The sequence below is a fragment of the Tamandua tetradactyla genome, chromosome X (genome assembly GCF_023851605.1).
Source record: "Tamandua tetradactyla isolate mTamTet1 chromosome X, mTamTet1.pri, whole genome shotgun sequence".
Lineage (NCBI taxonomy): Eukaryota > Metazoa > Chordata > Mammalia > Pilosa > Myrmecophagidae > Tamandua > Tamandua tetradactyla.
Genome location: NC_135353.1, coordinates 33,047,227 through 33,066,840, shown reverse-complemented (window position 1 = coordinate 33,066,840; position 19,614 = coordinate 33,047,227). Strand labels below are relative to the sequence as shown.

Below are 19,614 nucleotides of genomic sequence, written 5' to 3'. Positions count from 1 at the left end.
ATGATAATGTATATGCATAAAAAAGAACTTCAGGGATTGTAAAAGACTGCAATTATTCTCAAACTGCCAAATGAGGAGCACAAATCCAATCAGTCTGGTTTGCTTTTAAGGGCATTTCCCTGTATTCCCATTCCTCACGAAATGGCAATGCAATCTGACTGGCTAATAGAAACTAGCCTGACGCCTTTACACTGAGCCACAGTGCTGCTGTGGTAAGCCCCAGGAAAGCAAAGGACTGTACTGATTGGATCAGAATACCCAACTCTCCTAGTGGGCTGGGCAAGAGAAAATTAACTCTATTTTAGAAAGGCATTCCTAAATAGACCTGAGAAAGGAAATTACAGGAGGTCAACCATGTTTCACTAGCCACTCATTTCTTTTCACCTCTGCCATTTGCACTTACCTCTAAGGGCTCTATGTCCAGTCGTCCAGTCTCATCCAGTGAGATGCGTCTTTCTTTCTCTCTCTTTCTTGCATTACATGGGGCTGAGTAACTCCTCCCACTTACTGATGCTCGTCTCAGTTCTTCTATGCTGTGTCCTGTTGTTGCCAAACACTTCATCTGGAGTTTCTTAAGAGGTTGTGTTTTTATGGAAATGACTCCTAAGTGTTCTGCAATGATGTCTGGATCTACATTGATTGGTTGTTTCCCATGGTGAGGAACTATTTTAACCTTTTCAATTAAATCTTGCTCTGACCTTTCTTTCTGTGGTTCAGATTCCATTTTAACGGCACGCTCATTTGTCTTTTCGACAATTTGATCCAGGTCCAAATCACCAAAGAGATCAGCATGTGACTCTTTTGCACTAATTGTTTCTAATGGATAATCCAAAACTTTACTAACAATTAAAGAAGCCACTTTTTCAGGGAAGAATCTGTTTCTATTTTTCACATCATAGTAAAGTTCTTCATGTGTTCCGGTTTGTTGTAGTGTGTGATTATAAACAGAATCAACAAGCTGAGAAATCATTTCTATACTTTCTGGATTTAAAACATGTTCTTCAGGATTAGCAGCTACAACACTAAGGTTATTTCTGGAAATTTCGGCAGTCACAGATTTTGTCAGTTGAGAAGCAATTTTATGTAACTCAGGCCTTGATAAATTTTTAGCACCTTTGTTTAAGGCACTTGGTAACTGGACTAATTTAGCTAAGAACAAGGCCAATGCTTCTTCTAAAACCGTGGCATCTAGCACAGAACTTTTTCTGGATGAAGGCTTTTCCTTTGACTTAAGGTTATCAATAATCTTAACCACTTTTTCCATAATTTTGACAGCTTCCAGAACTAATTCTGAACTTGATGCTTCTTCCACTTGAGGCTGAAATTCTGAGCTGTAAATTTCTTTCACCATTAAAAAGCCTATTATATCAGACAGAACATTGCTCTTACCCATTAAATCTTTATACACTGAAGTATGTGAGCCCGAGTGCTTTAAAACACTGTTGTAAACAGAACTGACTACTTTTTCAATAGTTGCCCTGTCTGCTAAAGATACAGTGGATGATTCCTTGGCCTGGAGTACAACTTTAATCTGACTTTTACAGATATATTCTTGGAATGACTTTAAAATTTTTGAGATTATTTTTTGCATTTCAGCATCTAGAGAATAGTTTTGCTCCTGATCCACTTTTGGAAACATAGATAAAAGCTTCGATAAAAAATTTACAGCAATTTCTTCTATTATGTTAAAAGACAGTTTGTAAGCATGTGATGGGTGAGGTTGAGGAACTTCGGTGGTTTGGATGATGTTAAGGATATTTTCAACAACACTGTCTACTTCCATACACTGATGTGGGGTTAGCTCTCCAGAAAAATAGTTCTGCAACTGATTGGCAGCCACTTCACGTACAACTAAATTAACTATGGTTTCTGAAAGGATTCTGCAACCACTGATGACACAATTTTGTAGGATCTCTTGTGATCCAAATTGTGGCAAGAGATCATTATAAATAGTCTGAACCACTAATTGAATAGTTTCATCATCATTAGGATGTAAGGATTCTACATACTGTACAACCATATCTTCATCTTTAGAGATCTCTGCCATAACTGTACTTACTAACTTCATTTGAAGGAAATCTAGTTCTGTGTATAAATTGTCCTCAGATATTTCTGTTTTAGTGTTGGTTACCAATGAGAAAATTTTTGATAGAAGAGAAGAGATTAAATTTTCTAAAAATTCACGAGGCAGAATTATGGTGTATGGCAATAATGTCTGACATTCTTTGCAGGTTGTTTGGGCTATCTTTTGGACTTTTTTAATCACCTCCTTAGATTCTACAGGCAAACAGACTGAAACTGGAGCCTCATCACACAGTAAAAAGTTTAACTGAAGTTGAAAAATTTCTTCTATTACTGCATTAGCTAGCCTCTTTGCTAAATTTTCACCATTACTATTTATGGCCTTACAAATGGAGTATTGAGATCTATATTCCTGCAAAATACTACATACAGAGGAATGAACAACCTTATTGACCAACGTTTTATTGATTGATGGTATTTCAACCATAAGTGCCTTATCTGAATGTGTTTTGGTTTCACTATCCATGGGTGGTAGAATTTTATCCATAGTAATTATCTGTGTCTTTGGTGGTCCTTTATCCACTGACAGTTCTTTTTGCCTGAGAGCTATATTAAGAACTGATGAAATTTTATCTGCAAATGGGAAAAACTGATTTCCCTGACCTGGACTTATTACTTTAATTTGAGCATCTGAAAACTCCTTTAACAGTGAATCTATAAGTTTCATAGCCATGTCATAGAGTTTGGGTTGATTCATCTCATTGGTTACACTTTGACATGTATCGTGTTTATCCCATGTGGAAGAAAAGATCAATTTGTTAACTATTTCAGCGATAACATCTTCTAAAAAGTTAGCAGGCAAAATCTCAGGTTTATTTTCTGGTGGGTTCTGAGGACTGTCCAGTTCACTAGGTTTGCCTTTAATCTCTTCATCCTGATTTTTCTCTTTCTTGTCCTTTTTTGCAGGAATATTTTGGTTGGCTGAAGAGAATAAATCCTTCCTTGAAGTAGGCTGTGCAAAATCTCTGCCATACACTTGAGATACATATGAGGCTTTATTACCTAAGGGATTTTGGAATTTTGAATCATCTACTGGTCCCTGAAGAGAAGATATTTCTAAAGCATTGCTGTAAATTCTTTCAGTGACATTTTGGACATGTTTGGGTTCCAAGATTTGTTTGTCATCTGTAACTCTGTAAGCTGGAGGATCTTTTCTCTTCTTTAGCATTTCTTTATTTCTCACGTTGGGCTTCCAAAAATGTAATTCAAAGGGTCTGTCCTCTTTTTCTAATGAATTTTCTCTTTTTTCATCACTCTTTTTTTTATTGCCTATTTTAAAATCTGGTTCCAGTACAACCTTATCGTTTTCTGTATTATTAGTAGCTGGTGAAAAATGTTTGTATTCCTTGGTACCTCGCCCTTTCTCATCTTTCCTAGTTGAACCATCTTTCTTCCTGATTTCATTCAAATCTGGCTCTTGAGTATCCCTATTTTTCACACTGGTAGTTGAAGCATTTTTTGATACTTTTTCATGCTCTTTTTTAACTGAACTTTTCTTTTTCTTTTCATTCATTTTCTTTTTATTTGACACACCTGCAGATGACCCTGATTCTAGGGTAATGATTTTGCTTTTCATAATGCTGTTTATAGCAGTGCATATTGGCTCATGGATACTGCTTTTTTTCATTGATGGCTCCTCCTTTTTGAAATTCTCTTTTCTGTTATTTACACTTCTACCTATTTCTGAAGTGCCCATATTGTTTTTCAGGTCTGAGGTTTGAACAATGAGTTTAGATGACTGTTCTGGTAAAGTAAGTGGGTTCCCCTCTAAGCTTTGTGTGGAGGTTTTATAGGGTAAGTGTTGAATCCTTTGGATGATGTTATCCACATCTAGAAATGAAAACAAGCTAGATGACCAGTCTCCTAAAAATAGTGGTTGAATCTTAAAAGCAGAGATTGCCTTCTTGGCTACTACAGCAATCATCTCTATAACAGTGTTACGTCTGTCATCTTTCTGGATATTGTTGGATCCATATATTTCTATAACTTCATTATACACAGAATCAGATAATTTATCAACCGTTTCTTTATCTACTTTTGGAAAAGAAAATGTTTCTTCGGCATTTGCTAAAACTTTAATTTCACTTTTCCTAAATTCCCCTATCAGGACATTTACAAATTTTATAGCCATGCCCACAAGGTTTGGTCCTGATATTTCTTTGCCCTTAGGATCTTCAGCAATACTTGGGAGAGGATAAAATTTGCGAACAAGGTCAATGATAAAATCTCCCAAAAATGTAGCAGAATACACAGAAGGCTGTAGGAAGGCTGGTGTTTTGTTTTTACCAGGATTAGAATGTCCAGTGATATGGTCACTTGCAGGTAAATCACTGGGAGATGATTCTTCGTTATGTAAAAATGGCTGTAGATGATGAGCGACAATTTCCTTCATAATGAAACCAGCTATTCTCCTGATGAATGAGCCTCCCTTTTTGTCTGCATCTTTCTGTGCTTCAGCTTGGAACTTAAATTTCTTCATAATGTTGTTACATATGGAGTCAATGAAATTCTCAGTTGCTCCTAGTTGCGTACTTTCTGCAGCCTCCTCTGCTGTGGCAAGTCGAATCTCATGTTCAGAAATTTCTGTTATAATTTCAGCAGTCAGTTTTGAAGCTGCACCCACAAACTCATAATCTGGTGCCACCTCTTCCTCTTTTAGTTCAGTTTCTGTCTCAGAGGAAAGAAACATATGTGTTAGAAGTTTGTAAATAATACCTTCTAACAGGGAGTGAGGCAATACAGTTATGCACGACGGCAAGATATGGCTATCGTTGTTGATGATGTCAAGCACATTTCTGATGATATTCTCGTCTTGGAGGGAAGAGTAGGAATACATTCCTAATTCTCCTGAAACTAATAACTCCACCTGATAATCATAAATTTCTCCTAAAAGCAAATCATATATTTTTCTTCCAAAACCAACAGCATCACTTTGTATCGCCTTATAAACATGAATCAGAGATTTATAATCATCTAATATTTTTTCATAAATTAGGTTGACCTTTTTTTTAACCATTTCTTTATATTCTTTTGAAAAATACAGCTTTTCATCCAGGTTATCTACAACTAAAATCTGTGAAGTTGTGAACGCTACCACAATTGCTTTTACTAATGTTGTAACGATGTCAGTCATACTGGCTTTTGCTTTAAGTGGTTTTTCAGCAGCCAAGACATTATGTGAAAATACATAAAGGATTTTGCATAAAAGCTCAGCAATTACTTCCTCCAAAAACACAGCTGAATTCACAATTAAAGACAGTTCTCTTTGTTTAGGATCTATTGCTCTCTGTTTAGTTTGATCAACTGTACCTGAAGGGAACATTTTATCTCCAGATAAAAATGACTGAAGATGATGGTTAAAGATTTCTTTTATTATATAACTTGCTATTTTTGTAACAGGCATATGACTTAGGCCTTTTTTATCTTTTGTAAGAGATTGGTATAAATTTGAATGAGAAAGATCAGTATAGATGGCATCAACCATAGCCTGGATGTCTGTTTCGGCAATCACATTTTGTTTTTCATCTCTATTTTTAATAATACATATTGCATGCCTAGAAATTATCAACATGATTTCATCGATCAGTCTCATAACATTGTTTCTTAAGTCTGATTGCAAAGGGTCTTGGACTTCCGCACTGCGGTCCAATGAACTTATCTGAGATAAAACCTGCGTGACTAATTTCTCCAGGTGGGTGCGTGATAATACGGTGGTGTATATTGTTGAAGTCTGTCTTTGGAATCTTGATTTACCAATATCATTTTGAACTCTCTTTATCAAAATATCAGCATTGAGTTTTGAATATGATTTCAAAGGCAGCTTTGCTATAAAATCTGGATGAATTTGGAAATGAAAAATTTCAGCCAGGATGATTTTAGTTACCCTCTCAGCCAATGTCTTGTTATCACTGAGTAAATCTTTATCAGGTAGTAGTTTCATTTCATATTCTTGTAAAACTTTGCTATATACGGTGTCAACAATTTCGATGACTACATTTCTAGCTATTGGTGGCAAACACAACTGTTCTGTAGCGTTTTCCAGGATGCTAACTTGGGATTTTGAGAATTCTTCTGTTATCGAATATATGAGATTTTCAGCTGTTTCTAACAGTTCTTTTTCTGAATCTCTTACCGGTTTTGTTTGCACAATGCCTAACACCCTGTGGAATATTTTGCTTAAAACCCCAGAGATCACATCTTCCAAAAAGACTGAGGAATAAACACCAGCAAAAAACTGTTGCTTTCTCACATCATCAAAGTATGTATACAATGAAGGAAATGAAGACTTTCCGTATACAAATGGCTGAAGATGTTGCTCACAGATATTTTTAATGATAAAACCTGCTATTCTATCAGTAAGAACATTGTCACTGCTTGTGATGTCATGCTCAAACGTATGAGACTCGCAGTTGTGCAAAATATTTCTGAATACTGAATCAACAAGATGCTGAGCATCATCCTCTGAATGAATAAACTCGGTTTCTTCATCTTTTGAAAATCGAATTTCATGTTGGGTAATTTTTGTCATAATGTCACTGATTACTTTTGAACAGATTTCATTGAAATTAAGTCCTGACCTATCTTTTGGGGTTTCTCTGTATGGAACCATGTTAGATTCAGAAGGAAAAATTCTAGATAATAGTACTCTTATTATATCTTCTAAAAACGTGTGTGGCATCAAGGTGTTATATGGAGATAAATGCTGGTTTGGCTTGGTAGATTTACTGATGCCACTAGTGATGTTCTGAATAATATTCTCTGCTGTTAAAGTACAATAGGAAGAAGCTGACAAATCCCCAGAAAACAGTGGATGAAAAAGGTAATCAGAAATAGCTGCTATAACTAAATTGGTAATATTTTCCACAAAAATATCACTGTCTTTGAGTTCTTTATCAGTCTCAGGGGCCATACCATGCTGCTTCAGAATATTGCTATAAATTGAATTGACAAGTTCATCCACTGTGTCTGTGTCTACAGCAGGGAGAGACTGCTCTTTGTCATCATGAAGAATGCGAATTTTGGCTTTGTTAAAATGGTTATTTATTGAGTTCACTATTTTTTGTGTCATTTCGCCTACTTCAAGTTCACTGTTATATTGTGGATTGAAGAGCTTTGCTAAAATTTTGGCAATAATTTGTTCTACAAATGTATTGGGATAAATGCCCAAACCTGGTGATGATGGCTTCTGAGGTCTGTATGACTCTGTGACTTCACCGAGAACCTCTTTAACCATATTTGATATTTCATCCAATGGAGTACTTGAACAAGATAAGCCTTCTCTATGCAAAAAGGGCTGAAGGTGATTTTCAAAAATTTCTAGAATAATAAGACTGGCTATTTGGTCAATTATAATTGGGCTTTGGCTTACTATACTTTTCTGTACCGACACAAGAGAGCCAGATATTTGCAAAATATAACTATAAACAGACTCCACCATCTTTTGGAATTTTTTTTCTGTATATGTACACTGATGATCATATTTAGTGAGCCAAATTTTATGCTTTGAAATGGCTAGCAAAATCTTATTTATTATACAGGTGGATATCTCATTAAAATCCAAAGTCATTAAATACTTCTTTCCTAAGCATGAAGCCTTGCTGGGTGGAGGAATGAGCTGAGATAATAATCTTCTGATGACATCTTCTAAAAATGAGTATGGCAATATGGTAGTATAGCCTGATGAATGTTGAACTGTGTAATTAAGTTCTCTGATGTTATTTTGAAGTTTCTGCAGTATTTTTTCAGCTTTGAGAGGGTAATATGAATTAGGCATGAGTTTTTCCACAAAGCACAGTGGGAGTTGGTAGTCTAAAATCTCTGTCAATATGCCATTAGTTATTTGTTCTGTTATTGAGGTGATAACATGTTCCAGATCATTACCACAGATTGCTTGCAATTCATATTCTTGTAAAACATCATTATAAACTGAGTCAACAATCTTCCTAACAGTTTCTTTATGGATTGGTGGGAAACAAAGCCTTTCCTCAACATCTTGTAAAACAGTGATTTGAGCATTGTTCAATTCATTTACCATGGAGTTGACACCTATTGTACATATTTCAATGAGTTGTGCCTCAGTGATGTTTTCATTTTTGCCCCACAGTAAGGTAAAAAGACTGAGAAACATTTTTGAAATGATTTCCTCCAAAAATGTGGCTGAGTAAACTCCTGTGCTTATGCCACGTGGATGCAGGATGTTATGAATGGCTGCTGTATTCATTTCTATTTTTCCTGGTTTTTGAAGTTGTTCTAAAGGAGACGGGTTTTTTAAAAACTGCTTACCAAGTGGGGCTTGAATTTTGGAACTAATCATCCCGAGATTATTCACTGCCCCTGTCAAAGGCTTGCTGTCATAATTTATGAATTTTACAGAGCTTTTACCTTGTCTTGATTCTTTTAATTCTGGCCTTTTTGCTTTTAGGAAACTAGAAAATCTCCCAGTTGTTCTATACTTTAAATGCTTGTCTGCAAAAGGTGGGCTTCCAAGGGGTGGCTGTATATTATGTGACAGTTTTTCCATTAAAGATTTTACCAAGCTATGGGAAATAATACTAAGCATACATTCTTGATCTATTTCTGCCAGATTTTCCAAAAGATGTGACATGTCATATCTTTGAAATAGTGAGTCATCATAGTTCATTTTTTCCCTGCAATAACCTAACTCTTCATCTTCTACGTTTTGCAGTATGTTGAACTGTTGATGTTCTGCTGATATTTCATCAGAAAGAAGGCCATTTGTAAGGAGGGTATTGGTTGTGCATTCTTCCAAAAGTATACTAATAAACTTCTCACATACAATATTTAAAAGAAAAACTGATTGTGGGGACAGCCCTGGGATATTGCAAGGTATGCTATTACTTTGCTGATTATTTGAGGATGAGAATATTTTTCTTAATATTGTATTGGCATCCATATCCCAATTTTGGCATTCATCTGACAAAAACAAATCTAAAACAATACAAAAAATTTTACTGACTGCTTCTTTGGATTCGTGAGTTTTTAGGCTATCAACTAGATTGCCTAGCTTACATGCCAGAGTATTTAATTTGTATTTCTGCACAAGTTGATCAATTTGGTGAGTAGGAGCTGATATCCAGTCTCTGGGGCCTGTCTGTCTTTTCATATTTTTGTATTTGTTGCAAATGGGCAAACTATCACTTCTAAGCTTGGGAAATGATTTATTTTTTCCTTTCATGTCAGGCTGATGATTTATTCCTATTTCTTTGGATAGAACATGAATTACTCCTATTAAGAGATCCTGAAAGAGATCATCAAAATCAGCCACAACTACTTTTGGGCAGTAAATATATTTTGTTTTTACAGAGACCGTTTGTTGTGTAACATCTACTTTTAAAATGTCACTATTAAAAAGGATTCGAATAATGATTTCAGAAATTCTTAAAGCAAGTTCTCCGATAGGAACTGACTGGCTCCCAAACACTTGGGAATGAACTAAATTAATCTTGCTAAATGCTGCATGTTGGCTTCCCAGTGCTTTCTGCTTTGTTTCACCCTCTTCACTGCAATCACAAATGTTTGAAATTATATGGGAAATAACCAATTCAGTGAGATGTTCACAAAATTGATTAAGCGAAGAATCACTGCGTATACTTCTTAGAGGCTGTTTTGACTCACATATTTTCTTTGACAGTGTGGAAGCAATAGATACTTTGTCATCATGAGGACCTTAAAACAGAAAACATTGTTATTTTTAACAGGCATTAAAAAGAAATGTTGACCTTTCAAAATAATGGCAAATATATATTAATTACACTGGGATGCATTTCCACACACGAAATGGAAAAACCTAGTCAAGAAAGAAGCTGGATTTTCTTTGCATCTGATTTCCCACCTTATGGAATCTTTACTTCAGCTAGGAAAAAAGAAAATAGCCCAGCAGAATTAAAATCTCTAAGTCAAGTTTCCATTCACAGAAATGAAGTGCAAATATCATCCTTATAAACATAGAGTCTTATGCTTAAAAATAATTCAAGTCAGAACACTGGAACATGGACAGAATAAGAATTTTAACACCACTATTATAAACTCTGTCAATATTAATGGCAAAGACTTCAACTGGATATCTCAAAGAGAAGTTGAATCATTACTTGGCCATCAATTAACTATCCATGAAGGTGACTATAATGTAAGAAGTTCTTTTAAGGCATCTAGGAGAAAATCTCTTTGGAGCTTCTCTTTGGGAACTGCCTTTTGTGCAGAGTATGTACCACACAAAAAAACTGGTCTCATCACTTCATCATCATAACTCATACCCAATCCAAATCTTCTGCTTTAAATTATACCCGTTTATTCTTATCTGTAGTTAGGAAAACTGAGCAACACCTCTCCAAGTAAAACTTATGCAACTCTAGCATCCTAACCAGTTGAAAAACAGATAAGTAAATAAACAGCCACCCAAAATCCAAGGCTATTTTCAGGGAAGCAGCAGATGCAGCTTTTGGGTGTTAGGGTAATAACAAAATTCTTAAAATTATCACTGGCTGTTTTTTTGCTAAAATCACACCAACCCTTTAAAGGAAAGTTCTTTCTCACTTACCTCTGATTTTGAAGTTCTTGAAATGTGTGACCACAGATGTAGTAACATATCTTGCTACTAGATAGATTTCATCCACCCCCAGTTCTTGTTCGGCAAAAGCAACAACTTTGACCTCTTTAAAAGTCTCTGTTTTCTCCATCTTTGGAGACTTCTTAGTTTTCCACTTTTCCAGTAAAGTGAAATCTTCTCCACTGGCTTTAGGGCTTTTGTTTTCTTCATCTGTTTTACAGCTGATTCTTTTTTCCCATATTTTAAGCAAGCTTTTCTCCTCATTCTTTTGTTCCCCAGACAGTATAGACAAAGGACTTTTCTTTGATGCAAAATATAGCTTCATTGTCTCTACACTTTCATTAGTGTGTAGGGGTTGACCTGGGAAGCCAAAACTCAACAGTATGGTATTGACGATACTTTCTGCAGTGAAACAAATATTGAGTGGAGTAATGGCTGCTTCTATTTGGTTTGCCTCAATAACTGGTTTTGGAGTTTCAGAATGAAGCATTCTTTGATTGTCACTTTCTCCCATTTCTATTAAGGACATAGCTTGCTTTATTGCTGTTTCTGTAGTTTTACTGGATTTCCAAGATGGTTTTTGTAAGATGCTTCCTTCAGGGAGAGAGCTGTTTCTTTCTATGGTTTGATCAAAATGATTGAGGCTTTGGGTTTCATTTCCAGAATATGATGTTTTAAATTCTGATTTGAGTCTTTCCTTTGGCTCTGAGGCTTTAGGGGTATCTCCTGCAGAGTATCTTCCATATGAAGGTAGATTTGAGGAAGGTTTGTTCTTTCTTTTCATATCTTCTTTTGGATAAATCATCAAGCCAGAAACACTGGTTTGTGGAAGCTCATCTCCATAGCTAACACTCTTTGACTTTGAAGTAGGCATATCCATTCTGGTTACCCAATTGCCAGTGTAGAAATTTTCAACTCCTTGGAGCAGATTGTCCTTTGGATGGTTTTTGATCAGTGACTCACAGAAGTCAGTACACTGGTCCATCAGTGTGCTGATGATCTCACTTGCTACCATGTTTTCTTCAAATATGCCGATTGAAGATGGTTGCACTTGGCATACTTCTCTATCTAGCTTGTTCTTAATTATACTAAGCATGTCATTGACAATATTAGCTGTATAAGTAAGAAATTCTGAGTGGAATGACTGAAGCTGTTGAAGGGTATTTTGTATGTTTTCTTGGGAAATCATATTGCTCGATTTAGATTCATCAGAAAACATATTCAGTGGTGGTAATTTTGGTAATATCTTTTTCATTAATGGTTTCTGCTGGGCAGGAACAAAGTTCTCAATAGGTATTTTCACAATTTCAGAAAAAGCATATCCAGAGATATGTTTAAACTGCAGGTCTACAAATGACTCTAAGATATGTAGAACATTTTCAATGATCTCTTGGGCAAGTTGATTGCTAGAACCCCTCAAAATTTTGTCTTTCAGCTTCATATTACAGATTGGTATATTGCTGAGGTTGTTTGTTCTTAAGGAACTATATTTACTCTTAGCAGTAGTTTCTTTCCTGCTTGGTAAAGTTTCTTTACCATCTGTTTTGAGCACCTGATTCAAGAAGTACAGGTCTAATTTTTCAAATAGCATTTCAACAATTTCTCTGCCAAATATATTAATCTGTGCTTGGGAATCTTCAGCTCTAGTGTAAACTCTTTTAAAACTACAGTACCTGCTTTCAAAAGCCTCAAGAGGTAAAAAGTTTAAAAGTGAAACAGACTGCTCTAATTCTCTTGCTTTTATTAAAATTTCATACAAAACAGTCTCAGCTATCATCAATAGTTTATATTTTTCATTTTCCATGTCATTTGATTCTGTTTGCCATTTATCAAACACTTGTTTAAAAATATCTTCCTTAGGAAAAACTTTTTCTAGATGTGATGAAACATTCTCCAAGGAAAAATGCACTTCTGGATTGGCAAAACAGATTGTATTTAAATTCCTCTGTGAGAGTTTGAGATCATCTGAATGTGAACATTTTATTTGATCAGCCAAATGGTTGTTCTTTGTAAAATATAATCCTTGCAAAACTTCATTAAGTATTTCATTTGCTGCCATGATTTGACCAGAAGGTAAAGCTTTTACCTTTGTCATTGCTCTATTTTGACTCACCTTTTGAAATTCATTCACAATTGTTTCCAGAATAGTACTTACTGTATGCTTGGCGTACATTTTTAGTTCTGCAGTAGACAGTTTTGTTTTCATTAAGGAGCTTTTGGTAACCCCTGTTGAGCGGATGTATAGCAGCCCAATGGCAGTCTTGGATCGCCTGTTTTTTTGAGTCTTCTCTCCAGGACTTAATTTGGTCTTGCTCTTGGCCTTAGTACCACTAGGTCCTAGCTGTGGTTTTGTTCCAAATTTAGGCAAGGAGGTAACTTTTGATCTTGTTTTAAAGCTTGTTTTACAACATGGCTTAAGGCTGCCCTTAGGACTGGTTTTAGAACTGTGTGACCTCAGAAATGGCATTTCATCAGACTGATCCTTAGGGAATGAGCTTTCTTTCAGATTCACCAAAGCAAAATTTCTGATCTTACTGACAACTATTTGGATCAATTCTTCACCCACTTGCAATGGAGGATATTGTGAAAGGGTGGTTTCCAATGCAGTAACCGTACTAATGCCTGTGTAAGTATAAACTTGAGGTATCACATATTCAGGGGGGACACTTTTTTCCAATCCCCTGAAGCATGATGTATTCATCTGTAATTCATCCTTGCCAGATGCACTGAATTTTCCACTGGTTTCATCATTTTTATATAAGGATGTCACAACTATTGAAAACATTTTCCCCAAAACGCTTTCAACTATGTCATTCGCAACACTGCTTACATGTGACTGAAAGGTTTTTCTTTGTGGTGTGACTGATGTTTTAATTTTAGAATCAGATATAAAGTGAGGGAGTTTGTTAAATGTTGGCAAATGGTCTATGTCTTCTATTACTCTTTGATATACCTTCTTTAAAATTTCCTTAACTGGACTTAACAAAGAAGTTGGTTTTTCATGTCTAGCTTCTCCATTTCTCATAAATATTTCTTCTAAAACCCTTCTCTGGTTTTCTTCCTCTGATATAATTTGGTTTTGATCTGGATATTTTGAAAAGAGATGCAGTTTAGCGTTGTCTTCCATCTCTCTTTGACCTGGCAATATTTCATTTTGTAAAACTAGTTGTGTAAAGAGGTTAGGGTTCTGTTTTGAATGACAATTACGTTCTTTTAAGGATCTTTTACTGTGTAAACTCTTTAAGATATTGTTGACAGTTTTTCTTGCAATGATGTTTTCCTGAAATGAAGTATTGTTCGGATATAAACATACCGTGTGAATTTCTAGGTCTATGTCATTTTTAATAAGCGCCAAAATTGTACTGGCAATTATATCACCATATTCCTTAAGCCTAGCATGTGATAGAGGAATTACAGACTCAGGTTTTTCCCTATATCTAGTATATGTGTAATCTGTGAGATCTTGACTGGGTGTGGTTTTCGCTGTTGATATTTTCAGGATATTCACATCTGATGGCATTTGGTTTGATTTAAGAAATGTGCTATTATCTTGTTCATGATTTGCAAATTCTGGGCGAACAAATAATTTTTCTCTAGTCTGGGAGTCAAGAGTAAATAGTGAATCTCTTCTTTCTGTGGCAAAAGATTCTAACCTATTCAAAATAGCTTTAGTAAGGAAGTGAGCATTTTCTTCATATGGGTCAGGAGCATATTTCTTGGTGTTTTGTTTCTTAAGTACAGTTGTCTGGTTATCATCAGAATAAGCTGATTTCAGCTGTATACCTTTTCTCTTTCTTGTCAATGTAAAACTCTCCTTTTCCCTTTCATTCATTGAGTCCATGACAGAAAATTGTTGACTTTCTACTTTTGGAAATGAATCTGAAAAAGACAGGGGTAACCTTGGAGGAATAGAATCCTCTGCATTTATGCCAAGCATGACAGCAGAACTGATATTATGAAGAACAATATCCACCATATCATTAGAAATCATAGAAACGCAAGACTTAGGAACCAATGGTTTTACAGGAACCTTATTTACATACTCAGTCACCGTTTCAGAATTTTCTCCTGAATGCCTCCCACCTACATTATATTTAAGAGCGGAGGCAGGAAACGGGAGAGTATCCTCACCCAGTGTTTTTTCACAAATGTCACTTAAGATACCTTCAATGGTATCTAGTATTTGAAACTGAAGTTTTTTCCGATAACCAGTTTGATTGAACAGCTTTTTAACAATACCTCCTGGCTGACCTAAATCAATCTCCCTGCCACATATGTTTTTTTCATATTTTCCTTTAGTAGATAGAATATCTAACATTATGTTAACAATCTGACTTGGAATATTTTCATATTCCATAACATTATGAGTTAATGGACTTTTTATTTCTTCATCTAACTTATGTTTGAGTCCTTGTAAAATTTGTCTAGCCACTTCTGTTGCATACATATTTAATTTAGAGACAGTCAGTTGACATATTGAGGTGGTCTTTAGTGACTTACTGTGATCCACTGTACAACTGGAAAATTGGTCACTAGAATATGAATCTTTGGTTGATAACCATGGTTGGCTTACTGACGTCTCATTCTGCTGTAGAGGTAAGGCTACTGGCACTGTAAAATTGATGTGAGGGCAAAATAGAGATTTTACTTTGGAGGTAACAAACATTTCTAAATTTGTTAATATTGACTTAACAATATCTTCAACTACACTTACTTTTGCCAGTTTATCAATATTGAATCTATATTGAAGAGTACATCTGTCCAGTGTGGTAGAATGAATAGAGGTCTTTTCTCCACTGGCTTGCTCAGAAAAAGAGTTATTTACTGGAAAGGTGATAGTGTCATACCTATTTTCAACTGCATTTCTATCTGTCGTGGCAGCAGAATAAAGTTTTTGAAATATAATTCTAACAACATCATCAGCAACAGTGGTTACATCTGCTTCAGACACCAAAAGAGCTGCTGTTTTATTCAGGAATTGAACAGATGTTTGCACAACTGACTCATCATTGGCATGAAGGATGTTACATAAATGGGAGTGGGAAACAGGAAGCATGTTCTGAAAAATTTCATTCAAAATATTTCTTATAATAGGCACAATTGGGGATTTATGTGGCTCTTTGAGTTCTACTTCAATTTTTTTTAAGGTTTTTTCTAGTTCCCGTTGCTTAAGAGAATCTGATTTAGTTTCTTCTTCTGGTGGTCTTTCTTCTCCAGAACATTCTTTCTCTGTATGTTCAGGATCTTCTAGATGTGACTCAGGTTCGGCTCCTCCAGGAAGAAAATTTCCATAGGTTGGCCTGTATCTGTAATTTTCAACATCTCTCACTATAGGTTCAGGTTCTTTAAACATATCTGGAAGCTCTTCATCTAAAATTAAATTGACTAGATCCTTAAGCATTTGTTTCTCTTGTAATGGGTTGTTTCCATCTGTCCCCAAATCTGGCAAGCTCACATTTAATTCAGTTTGAATAGCCTTCAAAATAGTACTTGATACCGTCTTTGCATGCATATGTAAAGCACACTGCAATAGTTCTTCATGTGCATTAGCACAAATGTTGGTACTTCCACTTTCCCAGTCCATCTTATTGCCCTTTTTATTTCCATTGATTATAATGCCCAAAGTTTCTAAATTTTTACTGGCAAACCCTTTCAGTGTAGCAAAAACTGTTTTAAGGATATCTGAAGCCACAGCTTTGAGTTTATTTGGATTATCTACGTTTGCACATCCTATTTTGGGAACAGTAATTTTTCCTTTGCTGTTAGACACCTCTTGACTGCCTTCCTGGATCACACCGGACACCATGCTGGAGATTATATCAGTGCACTTGGTCATTTCCTCAATAAGTGAAACAAATGATAGGCTGTCAATGTCAAGGTTCTCTGGCATAGTTCTAAATTCTGAATTTGTGAAACTGCTATCCATCTCATTACATAATTTTGTAATGATATCTTCTAGAATAGTATTAGACACCAGCTGAATATTAGACTGCAATGCAGTGGTCATTCTCAGGTTCTTACTGAGCCACTCTCTGTTTTGCACACTATCAGATGGAGGAGAACACAGATGAGCTCCTGTGAGCTTGCATAACATGTCATACAAGGTATCCCCAATTCTACTTAACACTTGCAGTCTGGCATTCTCTTTGAATTCCTTTCCATTAAAGACACTACTGCAAACACATGGAATAACCAAACATTTGGGGATTTCAGGAGGCACTGCCTCTTGTATAGTAGGGCAAAGAGGAGGCAAACATTTCTGCTTATCATTATTATCAGTTCCAGATGAGATTTTAGGCCTTAGCCTATCAGAAAGGAGCAAAACATTGTTTTTAGCTGTATTTCCACTTAATATCTCACAAATACAAGTTACTAACGAACGAGCCATGATATCGTTATTGAGAGCTGTGACAACACATTCTAATTCCTTTTCAGTGTCAGCAAAAAATCCTGCCTCTGTAAAGCTCTTGGGAGGGCCATTCTCCCTAAGATTCAGATATTTCTTATTGTGCTCCAGTTCATTTTGAATAACATCTAAAACAATGTTTACCACTTTAGTTGTGTAAGCACTAAGGTGAGACTGAAACCAAGAAATCTTGGCAGATGAATGGCAAACTGATGGCTCCAAACTGACAGCTTGGATTTCTGGTTTGAGGCATGTTTGTAATTTTGGACAAATAAATGAGTTCAACTTTTTAAAAATAGTATGAGTGATCTTTTCATTAATATCAACTATGGGTGCAGATGTTGAGTCACTTTCTCCAGATTCTAACCAGGGAGGTTTTGTATGTTCTAAACTGAGTGAAGATAAAACTTTCATCTTCTTTTTACTTTTGAACCATATTTCTAATGCCTCTTTACTTGGTATGTCAGCGTTATTGAGAGAAGTTTGATATACTGATGAAGGCATGGAGTCTTTGGTGGCAGTGATAATGTGACTGGAAGCCACGTGAAGTATTTTTAACACAGAGTTTGCTATTTCTTGAGCCACCGAACAGATTTCTGACACAGGGAACATCTGGTTCATCCATTCTTCATATGATAGACCTTGTGGTTTTCTTGATGTAAGAAGTGAAGCTTCTTTACCATTTTTATTGTCTAACTGACTAGGTGGTGCCAGAGGTGTATCTTTGACCATTTCTGCTAAAATAATTTTAATTACGTTTTCTGATGCGTTTTGTATTCGATGCTTTTCATCTTGGTTAAAAATCAAAGTGTCTTTATTCAAACATGGCTTTTCCTTTAAAGGCGCCTCATTATTAAAAGTTGGAATGTAAGTTTTTAATCCCCAATCACAAAATGCTGCTTTGCCTCCATAAGCAGGTTTTGTAAGTGATTTGATATTTCTTTTGTATTTAAAACCAGCATTTCCCTTTGTTAGCCAATAATCAGGAACCTGTTTTTCTAATTTTGATTTTTCATCTTTAATAGATGAAATGAGTACATCTGCTACAATTTTGTCTATTTCTTCATTTTCATCTTCAGAATAAAGGACCATGCCAGGAACATTAATAGGTGGAAATAGCTGTCCAGATCTAGGGCCATTAGCTACTCTAGTGCCAGTGAGTATGTTCTCTTCTTCAGTGCCAGAAGGACTTCTCAGTCTGGGGCATGCACTCTTTCGGACATCTGTTTTCATTGTGTTCCGATGTAGCTGAGTCAGGATATCATCAAGAAGCTGAAGGATGACCACAGTTTTTTCAGTTGCAATAAGTCTTTCATTATTAAGTCCAATTTGTATATAACCTAATATAGTGCTTATTGCTTCCTCTATATAACCAACCAGAGAGGACTGGGAAAAAATATTTGACAGTAAAGTTTGTATTTCTTCTTTGCCAATTAAATTGGTTGCATCATGTTCAGTAATAGATTTCCTTTTGCTGGCTCTTTGAAGGAACGTATATGTTGGATCTTTCATATGTTGCCAATTAGCAAGTCCAGTTGTGGGTTCTAGATGAGGAAGTTCATTTTGTTTAGAAGATGCAAGAGCCATCAGTTTTTCTAAAATCACATGCACCATATCCTCTGCAATATCACTCATGTTCTCTGAAGTATAAGGCAGTGAAGCTTTTAAAGATTTTCCTTTTGAGAAAATGGAATGTTCTCTACTGGCTGTTAAATCTGGTTTAAAGTGGGCCGACAAATCATCTTGTGAAAATATCTCGATACATTTTTTCTCAACTACAGACTGTAGCTTCTCAAGCACATTTTCCACAATTTCAGCAGCCGCTGAGGACATATCGACATTGGAGGGTAAGTCTTTATCAGTGCCAATTTGGTCAACTAAAATTTCAGCTGTAACAGCAGAAAGGGAGGAGATGGTCTCGGTTAAATCTGACACCATTTCCGGAAAAATGCTTTCTAAAATCAACTCAGTTTCCTCTTTTAGGTGACATTTAAAGTTAGAAAAAACATTCTGTAACTCCATCTCATTTATAGCGTTTGCTTTTTTGTCAGAAGACAGTGGGCATCCTAAGCCATCTGTTTCAGTGGTAACATTTGTAGGCTTTTCTGTGCCTGTTTCAATTGATGTGTTACTATCAGATTTACAGATTTTGAACTTGGAGTAATCATTGACTTCATTATACTTAAGTCCAGAGGTTATGGATTGTCCTTTTCTGTGATATGTTTTACCCATGTCTGTTGTTTCTATATGGGCAGAGAGAGGCTTTAAAGGTGTGGCTGGTTGTCCTGTTGACCTGTCAGTAGCCTTTGTACAGGGTTCTGCCTGAAACATCTTAGTAGTTGCAGATGTAGAGTTACCATGTTTAAATGCTTCACTGCATGTGCTGCAGTAACTTGAACTATCTGAATAGAGGACGGAGTCATCAGACATTGGGCATATATTATTTTGCAATTTTTCTTCATATTTTGTGATGGCTGGATATAATACACTAGTCACTGAAGCCACAACCCAGGTCATTATATTATCAACTATACTGTTCAGTTCTTCAGGAGTTACCTGG

At 35.8% G+C, this 19,614-nt stretch overlaps 1 protein-coding gene across 1 annotated transcript in view; it reads right to left on the bottom strand.

Annotated features, from left to right (window-relative positions):
- Nucleotides 1-19,614, bottom strand: part of LOC143671763 (fibrous sheath-interacting protein 2-like) — a 100,722-nt gene that overhangs the window by 15,682 nt on the left and 65,426 nt on the right. Inside the window, exons 16-17 of the mRNA XM_077146943.1 lie at nt 10,640-19,610; nt 404-9,768 (exon numbers count right to left, since the gene is read on the bottom strand). Of these exons, the coding sequence (XP_077003058.1) occupies nt 404-9,768; nt 10,640-19,610 (18,336 nt within the window). The remainder of the gene's footprint in view (nt 1-403; nt 9,769-10,639; nt 19,611-19,614) is intronic.